The sequence below is a fragment of the Rhinoraja longicauda genome, chromosome 24, assembly GCF_053455715.1.
Source record: "Rhinoraja longicauda isolate Sanriku21f chromosome 24, sRhiLon1.1, whole genome shotgun sequence".
NCBI classification, from domain to species: domain Eukaryota; kingdom Metazoa; phylum Chordata; class Chondrichthyes; order Rajiformes; family Arhynchobatidae; genus Rhinoraja; species Rhinoraja longicauda.
The window spans coordinates 35,460,932-35,473,972 of record NC_135976.1 but is presented as its reverse complement, the minus strand read 5'-3'; the positions used below and the strand labels follow the sequence as shown (position 1 = coordinate 35,473,972).

Below are 13,041 nucleotides of genomic sequence, written 5' to 3'. Positions count from 1 at the left end.
TCAGCGGGACAGGCAGCATCTCAGGAGAGAAGGAATGGGTGACGTTTCGGGTCGAGACCCTTCTTCAGTCTGATGCCCCTCCCTTCCCCTTTCCCAGATCTCCCTCTATCTTCCTGTCTCCACCTATATCCTTCCTTTGTCCCACCCCCCTGACATCAGTCTGAAGAAGGGTCTCGCCCTGAAACGTCACCCATTCCTTCTCTCCTGTGATGCTGCCTGACCCGCTGAGTTACTCCAGCATTTTGTGAATAAATACCTTGGATTTGTACCGGCATCTGCAGTTATTTTCTTACACTTCTTGTACAACCAAAGTCCGTCAGTGGGAGATGAGAGTGGCTGAGGTTGGTGTTGTGCAGTGATCAAGAGCCTGATGGGGGCTCTGTGATGGACACACGAGGAACTGCAGATGCTGGGATCCTGAGTAAAGCACAAAGTGCTGGAGGAACTCAGCGGCTACACAGTGGGTTGCTCACCCATCCCAAAGACGTGCGGGTTTGGTGGTTACTGGGCCTCTGTAAATTGTCCCGGGTGTGTAGACTGGGTCAGATAGTGAGAGTGGGGGGGGGGGGGGGGTAACAGAGGAAATGAGGGGCTTGTGGGAGAGGGGGAGGGATGTAGACAATAGGTGCAGGAGGAGGCCATTCACCCCATCGAGCCAGCACCGCCATTCAATGTGATCATGGCTGATCATTCTCAATCAGTACTCCGTTCCTGCCTTCTCCCCATACCCCCTGACTCCGCTATCCTTAAGAGCTCTATCCAGCTCTCTCTTGAATGCATTCAGAGAATTGGCCTCCACTGCCCTCTGAGGCAGAGAATTCCACAGATTCACAACTCTCTGACTGAAAAAGTTTTTCCTCATCTCCGTTCTAAATGGCCTACCCCTTATTCTTAAACTGTGCCCCCTGGTTCTGGACTCCCCCAACATTGGGAACATGTTTCCTGCCTCTAACGTGTCCAACCCCTTAATAATCTTGTACGTTTCGATAAGATCTCCTCTCATCCTTCTAAATTCCAGTGTATACAAGCCTAGTCGCTCCAGTCTTTCAACATATGACGGTCCCGCCATTCCGGGGATTAACCTAGTAAACCTACGCTGCACGCCCTCAATAGCAAGAATACGCTGCACGCCCTCAATAGCAAGAATAGCGAGGATGGAGGAGGTCACCAAGATAACCCAGCTGGACATTAAGCCTTGGAACTGCCAGCACTGCCTTCCTGACACAGTTCAAGAATTTCTGTCAATGAGTTCCGAGAGCGCTTGAATAATCAGACTGAGGCCAGAGGGGGTGGATTTGATTCCCTGCCAGCAGCCTGGCTCTGTACCAACGCTGTGTCCCGACATGTTATAGTTTAGAGATACCGCTGGGAAACAGGCCCACCGAGTCCACGCCGACCGACCATCCATCACCCCTTCTGCAATCTGAAGAAGGGTCTCGACCCCAAACGTCACCCATTCCTTCTCTCCTGAGATGCTGCCTGTCCCTCTGATTTACTCCAGCATTTTGTGTCGACCCGTTCACACTAGTTCCATGTTATCCCACTTTCTCTTCCACTCCCTACACACCAGGGGGCAATTTACACAGGGGCCGATTAACCTACAAACCCGCACGTCTTTGGGATGTGGAATGAAACCGGAGCACTATTGAGGGCGTGCAGCGTACGTTTACTAGGTTAGTTCCCAGAATGGCGGGACTGTCGTATGTTGAAAGACTGGAGCGACTAGGCTTGTATACACTGGAATTTAGAATGGTGAGAGGGGATCTTATCGAAACATATAAGACTATTAAGGGGTTGGACACGTTAGAGGCAGGAAACATGTTCCCAATGTTGGGGGAGTCCAGAACCAGGGGCCACCGTTTAAGAATAAGGGGTAGGCCATTTAGAACAGAGATGAGGAAAAACTTTTTCAGTCAGAGAGTTGTGAATCTGTGGAATTCTCTGCCTCAGAAGGCAGTGGAGGCTAATTCTCTGAACGCATTCAAGAGAGAGCTAGATAGAGCTCTTAAGGATAGCGGAGTCAGGGGGTATGGGGAGAAGGCAGGAACGGGGTACTGATTGAGAATGATCAGCCATGATCACATTGAATGGCGGTGCTGGCTCGAAGGGCCGAATGGCCTCCTCCTGCACCTATTATCTATTGTCACCCGGACTAAACCCACACGGGGAGAACGTGTAAACTCCACACAGACAGCACCCGAGGTCAGGATTGAACCTGGGACTGTGAGGCAGCAGCTCTACCCGCTGCGCCATTGGCATTGGTAATGTGTGTCCCACGCACACCCACTCCTCTGTCCACCTCCAACCCCCTGAAGAAGGTTCCAGGGCTGAAATGTTGCCTGACCATTCCCTCCACAGATGCTGCTTGACCCAGAGTTCCTCCTGCACTTTGTGTTTTGCTCAAGATTCCAGCACCTGCAGTTTCTTGTGCCTCTAGTCCAATATTGCAAACAAAAAGAATTCAGTTTAGTTCATTGTCACGTGTACCAAGGTTGGCTGCGTGCTAACCAATCAGTGGAAGGACTATACATGGTTACAATCCAGCTGTTCAGTGTACAGATCCACAAGTGAATCACTCAGTGGGACGGGCAGTATCGCTCTGGAGAGAAGGAATCGGTGACGTTTCAGAATCCAAAACATCACCCATTCCTTCTCTCCAGAGATGCTGCCCGTCCCGCTGAGTTACTCCAGCATTTTGTGTCTATCTTTGGCTTAAAACAGCATCTGCTGTTTCTTCCGACACATAAGGGAATAACGTTTAGTGCGAGGTAAAGCCAGAAAAGTCCGATCATATATTATCCGAGGGTCCCTGATGAGGTAGTTAGTAGTTCAGCACTGCTCTCTGGTTGTGGTAGGACGGTTCAGTTGCCTGATAACAGCCGGGAAGAAACTGTCCGTGAATCTGGAGGTGTGCGTTTTCACACTTCTGTACCTCTTGCCCGATGGGAGAGGGGAGAAGAGGGAGTGACCGGGGGTGAGACTGGTCCTTGATGATGCTGCTGGCCTTGCCGAGGCAGCGTGAGGTGTAGATGGAGTCGGTGGGCGGGAGGTTGGTTTGTGTGATGGTCTGGGCTGCGTCCACAATTCGCTGCAACTTGTCACGGTCTTGGATGGAGCTGTTCCCAAAGCAGGCTGTGATACATCCCAATAAACAATGGTATTATTGAATCACAATCCACACTGCGACAGACTCACGGCCCACTCATTCTACCAGCGGTCCATTCTACCATATGACAATAAAAGTATCAATCAATACGGTATCAATCAATCAGTTATGATGTGGTGCTGCCTCAGACAAGCTCTGTACACACACAAACCTCTTTCAAAAGATAGACACAAAAAGCTGGAGTAACTCAGCGGGTCGGGCAGCATCTCTGGAGAGAAGGAATAGGTGACGTTTCGGGGTGAGACCCTTCTTCAGTCTAAAGGGCCTCGACCCGAAACATAATCTATTCCTGTTCTCAAGAGATGCTGCCTGACCCGCTGAGTTACTCCAGCACTCTATGAAACGTCACCTATCCATGTTCTCCACAGATGCTGCCTGACCCGCTGAGTTACTCCAGCACTCTGTGAAACGTCACCTATCCATGTTCTCCACAGATGCTGCCTGACCCGCTGAGTTACTCCAGCACTCTGTGAAACGTCACCTATCCATGTTTTCCACAGATGCTGCCTGACCCGCTGAGTTACTCCAGCACTCTGTGAAACGTCACCTATCCATGTTCTCCACAGATGCTGCCTGACCCACTGAGTTACTCCAGCTCTTTGGGACTCATTGAGGGTGCTGGACATGAGATTATCTATCTCTCCCTCCTAACTCCATTCTCCTGCCTTCTCCCCATATTGTTTCTTGAACATTGCGATAGTCCCAGCCTCAACTACCTCCTCTGGCAGCTCGTTCCATACCCCCACCACCCTCTGTGTCTAAAGGTTACACCTCAGATTCCTGTTAAATCTTTTCCCTTTCACCTTAAACCTATGTCCTCTGGTCCTCGATTCACCTACTCTGGGCAAGAGACTCTGTGCATCTACCCAATCTATTCCTCTCATGATTTTATACACCTCAACAAGATCACCCCTCATCCTCCTGCGCTCCAAGGAGTAGAGTCCCTGCCTACTCAACCTCTCCCTGTAGCTCACACCCTCTAGTCCTGGCAACATCCTTGTAAATCCCCTCTGTACCTTTCCAGCTTGACAATATCTTCCCTATAACATGGTGCCCAGAACTGAACACAATATTCTAAATGCGGTCTCACCAACGTCTTATACAACTGCAACATGACCTCCCAACTTCTGTACTCAATACACTGACTGATGAAGGCTAATGTGCCAAAAGCCTAGTTGACCACCTTATCTACCTGTGACTCCACCTTCAAGGAACCATGCACCTGTACTCCTAGATCCCTCTGCTCCACAACACTACCCAGAGCCCTACCATTCACTGTGTAGGTCCTGCCCATGTTAGACATCCCAAAATACAACCTCTAACATTTCTGTATTAAATTCCATCAACCATTGCTCTGCCCACCTGGCCAATCGATCCAGATCCTGCTGCAATCGTTCATAATCATATCATATCATATCATATATACACAACCGGAAACAGGCCTTTTCGGCCCTCCAAGTCCGTGCCGCCCAGTGATCCCCGCACATTAACACTATCCTACACCCACTAGGGACAATTTTTACATTTACCCAGTCAATTAACCTACAAACCTGCACGTCTTTGGAGTGTGGGAGGAAACCGAAGATCTCGGAGAAGACCCACGCAGGTCACGGGGAGAACGTACAAACTCCGTACAGACGGTGCCCGTAGCCAGGATGGAACCTGAGTCTCCGGCGCTGCATTCGCTGTAAGGCAGCAACTCTACCACTGCGCCACCGTGCCGTTCTTTTCCCTGTACCTCGGTACACGTGGCAATAAACTGAACTGAATATGGGCCAAATGCGAGCAGGTGGGACTAGCCCAGGTGGGGCATCTTTTGCTGGTATGGGTGGGTTGGGCCGAAGGGCCTATTTCCGTGAAACGTGAGTCAGCCTTGGTCAAAATATTTGTGCAGTGGTAATGCACGGCACAAAACCAGCAGAAACAGAATAATGCATCAGTAAAACCATTTCACCATCGTAATTCAAGTAAACAGCACAGCCGGCAATTATCAGATTGTTGGCTGTAATTATAAATAACAACTCACTCACACACTCCACAATCAGCCACAACACACGTCCCCGATAATGACAACGGACCCTTTAATAACGAGAGCTTTGAGACCTCGCTGTGCCGACCCACAGGCCGCGAGACAAGGTACGCGCGGACAAACGGCAGGGCTGGGACCGGCAGTTACCGCGCCGCTCCGTGAAGGGAACCTGTGCAGCTCCACCAATGATTGTCCGGCACCACCTTTAATCCGGACTCCATCACGAGAGCCCCCCCACCTCCCCCCCCCTCCACCTCCTCCCAAAGGAAGTCCCCCTGAAAATGTGTGATGGCCAGTCACGACCTGACCGAGACCTTCACGTCCGATCAGCAGCCCAGTCACGGGTGGTGATGGGGGCAGATACGATAGTGGGTTACGTTAGAGACACAGCGCTGAGACAGGCCCTTCAGCCCACCGAGTCCGCACCGACCAGCGATCCCCGCACACTAACACTATCCTACACACACTAGGGACTATTTTCATTTCTATCAAGCCAATTAACCTACAAACCCGCACGTCTTTGGAGTGTGGGAGGAAACCGGAGATCTCGGAGAAAACCCACGCAGGTCACGGGGAGAACGTACAAACTCCGTACAGACGGCGCCCGTGGTCGGGATGGAACCCGGGTCTCCGGCGCTGCATTCGCTGTGAGGCAGCAACTCTACCGCTGCGCCACCGTGCCGCTCGTAGTGTTTAAGAGGCTTTTATATTGGCACATGGATGTGCAGGGAACGGAGGGATATGGATCACATGAAGGCAGAGGAGATTAGTTTAACTCAGCATCATGTACAGCACAGCTAACGTGGGCCGAATGGCCTGCTCCTGCACTGTGCTCTGGGAATCTAGGAGTTTCTGTTCTGGGGGCCAGTGCATGGAAAATGTATTTAAGACAATGAGACACAAGTTAACACCACAAGAATAGAATCTGGATCAGTGCGGGTGCAGGGGTTACATAGAAACATAGAAAACATAGAAAACAGGTGCAGGAGGAGACCATTCGGCCCTTCCAGCCAGCACCGCCATTCAATATGATCATGGCTGACCTGCCTTCTCTCCATACCCCCTGATCCCTTTAGCCACAAGGGCCACATCTAACTCCCTCTTAAATATAGCCAATGAACAGGCCTCAACTACCTTCTGTGGCAGAGAATTCCACAGATTCACCACTCTCTGTGTGAAGAAATGTTTTCTCATCTCGGTCCTAAAAGACTTCCCCCTTATCCTTAAGCTGTGACCCCTGGTTCTGGACTCCCCCAACATCGGGAACAATCTTCCCGCATCTAGCCTCTCCAACCCCTAAGAATTTTATATGTTTCAATAAGATCCCCCCTCAGTCTTCTAAATTCCAGCGAGTACAAAGTTACAGGGAGAAGGCAGGAGAATGGGGTTAGGAGGGAGAGATAGATCAGCCATGATTGAATGGTGGAGTAGACTTGATGGGCCGAATGGCCTAATTCTACTCCTATCACTTATGACCTGTATAGTGCAGACAGACTTATTTCTGTCCCAAGACAGATGGAATCAAACATAAGTAAAGGCACGAAAGTTAGGGTTTGGCTCAATTGTAAGTATCCTGTTGGTAATTCACAAAATGCTGGAGTAACTCAGCAGGTCAGGCAGCATCTCGGGAGAGAAGGAATTGGTGACGTTTCGGGTCAAGATTCCTTCTCTCCCGAGAAGCTGCCTGACCTGCTGAGTTCCTCCAGCATTTTGTGAATAAACACCTTCGATTCGTACCAGCATCTGCAGTTATCTTCTTATACTTCCTGTTGTTAATTATTCAGTGTCCTACCGTTCGAGGGCTCCTGCCTGGGTAGAGTTTGCATTGGTCACACAGGACTATGCACAACACCAACACCAATCACCGGTATCTGAAATGCTCCTGACACAGATATCGCTCCAAAAGTCAAAGCCGGCCAAACATCGGGACCTACTTTCCTCAGAGTTCAGATGCAACCCGCACCCAGACTTTGTGGAGTTCACTGGCAGCGTGCTCACGATGGGCCACCTGTGGAGGTCTGGGACTGTTACTGGAGGCGGTGTGGGTGGGACATAGATGCATGGGCAGACTGCAGGGGTACATGCTGAGGGGCGCACTGGAGCTCAGGGCAGCCAACGCCAAGGCCCTGTGGGGGAGGACCACAGTCTAGGGGCCTTCCGCTGCTGGACACGGGGGGCAGGGTGTGGTGGAGACGCCCCTCCAAATAAGGGACGGGGTTTCACACTAGTGGGCCCCACGAGTGGCAGGGTGGGGGGGGGGGTGTAAAATAGTGTGAATTCATTAAATTGAATGTATGTACAGTACATTCTTTACCCCTCAGAATCCTCTCCAGTAACGTGCCCACCACAGATGTTAGGCACCTGCGTGGGTTTTCTCCGAGAGACAATAGATGCAGTAGGAGGCCATTCGGCCCTTCGAGCCAGCACCGCCATTCAATGTGATCATGGCTGATCATTCTCAATCAGTACCCTATTCCTGCCTTCTCCCCATACCCCCTGACTCCGCTATCTTTAAGAGCTCTATCTAGCTCTCTCTTGAAAGCATCCAGAGAATTGGCCTCCACTGCCTTCTAAGATCTTTGGTTTCCTCCCACACTCCAAAGACGTGCAGGTTTGTAGGTTAATTGACTGGGTAAATGTAAAAATTGTCCCTAGTGTGTGTAGGATAGTGTTAGTGTGCGGGGATCACTGGTCGGCGCGGACCCGGTGGGCCGAAGGGCCTGTTTCCGCGCTGTATCTCTAAACTAAACTAAAACACAGGCTGGCCTCATGATTGAAGAAGGGTCTCGACCCGAAACATCACCCATTCCTCTTCTCCAGAGATGCTGCCCGACTTACTCCAGCATTTAGTGCCATCGTCTGTCCTCAACACATCTCCATTGACTGCCACAGGTTCCCCCAAGTCTCCGTGTCTTTCTCCACGGTAAAAACCCGAAGAGATAAACTCAGACCGTGTCCGTCAACTGATGCGATCCCCGGCAGCTGAGGAAACTCAGACCGGCATTCGATTAAAAGATCAACAAAAATACCAAGTGTGGTTCCATGCACAGAAACCCTCACGCATACCTGACCACAAGGCTCATTGGATCATTGAATTTAAAACTAGGAAATTACAGCTTACTGACCACAACGTCCTGTTGCAGAGATATTCCACATAAGCTGATCCACTGAATGACAAATCTCCATCAGTGCAGTCACAGAGTGATACAGCACGGAAACAAGCCCTTCGGCCCAACTTACCCAACATGTCCCAGCCCCACCTGCCCACGTTTGGCCCATGCCCCTCCAAACCTGTCCTATCCATGTACCTTGACACAAAACACTGGAGTAACTAAGCAGGTCAGGCAGCATCTCAGGAGAGCATTCCTTCTCTCCAGAGATGCTGCCTGACCCGCTGAGTTACTCCAGCATTCTGTGTCTACCTTCGATTTAAACCAGCATCTGCCATTTTTTTCCTATCCATGTATCTGTCTACATGTTTCTTAAACGATGGGATAGTCCGTGCCTCAACTACCTCCTCTGGCAGCTTGTTCCATGCACCCACCACCCTCTGTGTGAAGAATTTGTCCCTCAGATTCCCATTAAATCTTTACAGATGTTACGATCTTTAAGTTACAGTAAGCACAGACACACGGCGTTAGCCAAACTCAAGCCACTTTGTAAACAGTGAGAATCGCCGCACAAATCTGGCCGGAACCACAATGATGCACATCAGGGCCGGCCAGCCAGCCACCACGGATCATAACACGGGAGAGGCCGAGCCTGGCACCCGGGACTAAGTGGAGCTACCCGGCCCGGCCTGGCCCGGCCCGGCTCTGTCCCCCAGCGGCGCCCAACCTCGTCCCGGGACACCAGACTGTGGGAAAACTCAACAACGCAAACGGGCCCAGGATGTGGGGCAAGATTCACCCGGTGGAAGTCCACACACACACACACACACACAGATACACGAGACACACAAGGCAGACAGAGACACAGACAGAGAGACACAGACACAGAGAGACACAGAGAGACACAGAGACACACAGAGAGACAGACAGAGAGACACAGACACAGAGACACAGACACAGAGAGACACAGACAGAGAGACACAGACACAGAGAGACACAGACACAGAGAGACAGACAGAGAGACACAGACACAGAGAGACACAGAGACAGAGAGACACAGAGACAGAGAGACACACAGACAGGCAAGGCCTGGGGTTTGGCGTTGGTGGGGCCCGGGCAATGAGCGGGAGAGGCCGGGGCAGGGAGCGGGAGAGGCCGGGGCAGGGAGCGGGAGAGGCCGGGGCAGGGAGCGGGAGAGGCCGGGGCCGGGGCAGGGAGCGGGAGAGGCCGGGGCCGGGGCAGGGAGCGGCCGGGGCAGGGAGCGGCAGGGGCCGGGGCAGGGAGCAGGAGAGGCCGGGGCCGGGGCCGGGCCGGGCCGGGCCGGGGCAGACTCACCTTCAACGCGTACTTGTGGCCAGTCTTCTTGTTGTAACACTCCAGGACCTTCCCGTTGATGCCGAGCCCCAGCACCTGCGCCGTGACCTTGTAGTCGTCGGTGATGGCGCTCTTCTTGGTCTGTGTTCCGCTCCGGGGCGCCGGGGGGTACAGGGGGGCTCCGGGCGGCGGGGGGTACAGGGGGGCTCCGGGCGGCGGGGGGTACAGGGGGGCTCCGGGCGGCGGGGGGAGCGCGGGGATCTGCCCGCCTTGTTGCGGCTCCCGGCCCGTCGCCGCGCTGGGCAACATCGTGGCGCTGGGAGCCGGCACTGTGTGAGTCTGGGCGCTCGCTACAGTGTAGCGGCCCTGGGACAGTGCTACAGTGGAGCGACCCGGGGACAGAGTTACACTGTAGCGGCCCTGGGACAGTGCTACAGTGGAGCGACCCGGGGACAGAGTTCCACTGTGGCGACCCGGACAGAGATACAGTGTAGCGGCCCTGGGACAGAGTTACACTGTGGCGACCCGGGGTAGATACACTGTAGCGCCCCTGGGACAGTGTTACAGTGGAGCGACCCGGGGTAGAGTTACACTGTAGCGACCGGAGACAGTGTAGCGGCCTGTGGACAGAGTTACACTGTAGCGGCCGGGCAAAGTTACAGTGTGGAGGCCGGCCGCTCAAGGCTCAGGCTGGGCCGGGCAAGGCTTAGCTTAGGCTTAGGTTGAGGCCGGGCCGGGCAAGGCTTAGGTACAGGCCAGGCTGTGGCTCGCTACTACACTACACTACTCCACACTACACTACTCCACACTACACTACTCCACACTACACTACTCCACACTACACTACTCCTCCGCCGCCGCTCCTTCCATCCGGTCAGTTTGTTCTCCTGGAGTTTGAGTGGAAAGTGATGCGTTACGTCAACGCCGGTCCCCGCTCACAGGGCGGTGCAAACACCGGCGATCACCACCGGCACAACACACTGGGCAAAGCCCAGCGCCCCCCGGCAAACACCAGCGCCCCGGTCAAACACCCAGTGCCGGGGGGTCAGTAACTCGGCCGGTCCCGCAGCAGAGGGAAGGAGGGCCAGCAGCCTGGAGCCTGGAAACGTCCAGGTTCAGAAGCAGCAGCTTCTTCCCGACAGCCATCAATCAGGCTATTAAACAACACATACCACCTCCAAATCAGCTCGGAACTACTTAGACTTGGGGGATAGACACGGAAAGCTGGAGTAACCCAGTGGACAGAAGGGATGGGTGACGTTTCAGGTCGAGACCCTTCGTCAGACTTGAGGGCTTTGGTTTCGTCTTTTAGCACAATTATTGTCTGTTTTACGCGTGTGTGTGTGTGTATATATATATATATAATGCACACATAATATAATACACACATAACAATGTAATAAACGAGAAAAAAAGGTTTTGTGTGTGTATATACGGTATATATATACTAAACTTTTTTTTCTCGAAGGTAGACACGCAATGCTGGAGTAACTCAGCAGGTCAGGCAGCATCTCGAGAGAGAGAAGGAACGGGTGACGTTTCGGGTCGAGCCCCTCGTTCAGTCTGAAGAAGGGTCTCGACCCGAAACGTCACCCATTCCTTCTCTCCACAGATGCTGCCTGACCCGCTGGGTTACTCCAGCATTGCGTGTCTACCTTCGTTTTTAACCAGCATCTGCAGTTTTTTTTCTTAAACTTGTTTCCTCATTCATCACATTGTTTACAGAGTACCCTGTTTACATATTTTGAGGCGTAAGTAAGAATTTCATTGTTCCAACTGACATGTGACAATAAAACACCCTTGATCTTGCACTGGACGTTATTCCCTTTACCCTGTATCTGCACACTGTAAATGGCTGGATTGTAATCTTGTACAGTCTTTCCGCTGACTGGTTGGCATGCAGCAAAGGCTTTTCACTGCACCTCGGACACGTGACAATAAACTGAACTAAACTCATCTCTGGGGAGGCCCCACGGCCTTTTCACGTCCACGTCACGGGGCTGGAAACGGATCTGCTACCAGCATCCAAATTTGAGGAAGGATATTCTTGCTATGGAGGGTGTGCAGCGTAGGTTCACTAGGTTAATTCCCGGAATGGCGGGACTGTCGTATGTTGAAAGGCTGGAGCGATTGGGCTTGTATACACTGGAATTTAGAAGGATGAGGGGGGATCTTATTGAAACATATAAGATAATTAGGGGATTGGACACATTAGAGGCAGGAAACATGTTCCCAATGTTGGGGGAGTCCAGAACAAGGGGCCACAGTTTAAGAATAAGGGGTAGGCCATTTAGAACGGAGATGAGGAAGAACTTTTTCAGTCAGAGAGTGGTGAAGGTGTGGAATTCTCTGCCTCAGAAGGCAGTGGAGGCCAGTTCGTTGGATGCTTTCAAGAGAGAGCTGGATAGAGCTCTTAAGGATAGCGGAGTGAGGGGGTATGGGGAGAAGGCAGGAACGGGGTACTGATTGAGAGTGATCAGCCATGATCGCATTGAATGGTGGTGCTGGCTCGATGGGCTGAATGGCCTACTCCTGCACCTATTGTCTATTGTCTATTATCATCTACTGTATGAGTGAGGCTGCCACTGACTGTCGCCGGCCTTTAGCTTGCGCCCTTTACAGGACGGACGATGACAGCGATGTAACATTTGATTGATGGACACGAAAGAAGAAGATCTCTGGGCCAACTTAGCCAACAGTGTGGACCCTCCAGGCCCTGCACAAGCAGCAGGCTGCGAGATACAGAGCCCGTGAAGCCGGAGGAGACAGATGCTTTTTGATTAGCACGGGTGTCAGGGGTTATGGGGACAAGGCAGGAGAATGGGGTTGAGAGGGAGAGATAGATCAGCCATGATTGAATGGCGGAGTAGACTTGATGGGCCGAATGGTCTAGTTCTTGTCCTATCCCTTATGACCTTGTGAGCAGCATCTGTGGAGGCTGGGCATTGGTCAACAGGTCCACACCCTGCACCAGCACGGTGGGATAATAGGACATAATGAGAGGGAACATAGACCAGAGGCCAGTGACCGGTGACCACAGACAAGTGACCAGTGATCAGAGACCGGAGACCAGTGACCAGTGGCCAGTGGCCAGTGGCCAGTGACCAGAGACCAGACAATTTGCAGGGACAATTTACAGTTTGACCGAGGCCAATTAACCTACAAACCCGTATCGAGCCCGGGTCTCTGGCATTGCGAGGCAGCAACTCTACCCCTGCGCCACTGTGCCGGCACTTTAACACCCCCTCCCACTCCCACACTGACCTTCCTGTCCTGGGCCTCCTCCACTGTCAGAGTGAGGCCCAGCGCAATTTGGAGGAATAGCACCTCATATTTCGCTTGGGTAGTTTACACCCCAGCGGTATGAACATTGACTTCTTTAACTTCAAGTAACTCTTGCTCTCCCCCCCCCCCCCCTCCCC

At 52.4% G+C, this 13,041-nt stretch overlaps 1 protein-coding gene across 2 annotated transcripts in view; it reads right to left on the bottom strand.

The window, feature by feature from the left end:
* Nucleotides 1-10,726, bottom strand: part of LOC144605169 (MAP kinase-activated protein kinase 2) — a 65,715-nt gene extending 54,989 nt beyond the window's left edge. For both annotated transcript variants that reach the window (XM_078420247.1, XM_078420248.1), the window contains exon 1: nucleotides 9,641-10,726. In XM_078420247.1, coding sequence (XP_078276373.1) covers nucleotides 9,641-9,928 — 288 coding nt within the window. In that variant the 5' untranslated portion in view covers nucleotides 9,929-10,726. The remainder of the gene's footprint in view (nucleotides 1-9,640) is intronic.
* Nucleotides 10,727-13,041: the final 2,315 nt, after the last annotated feature.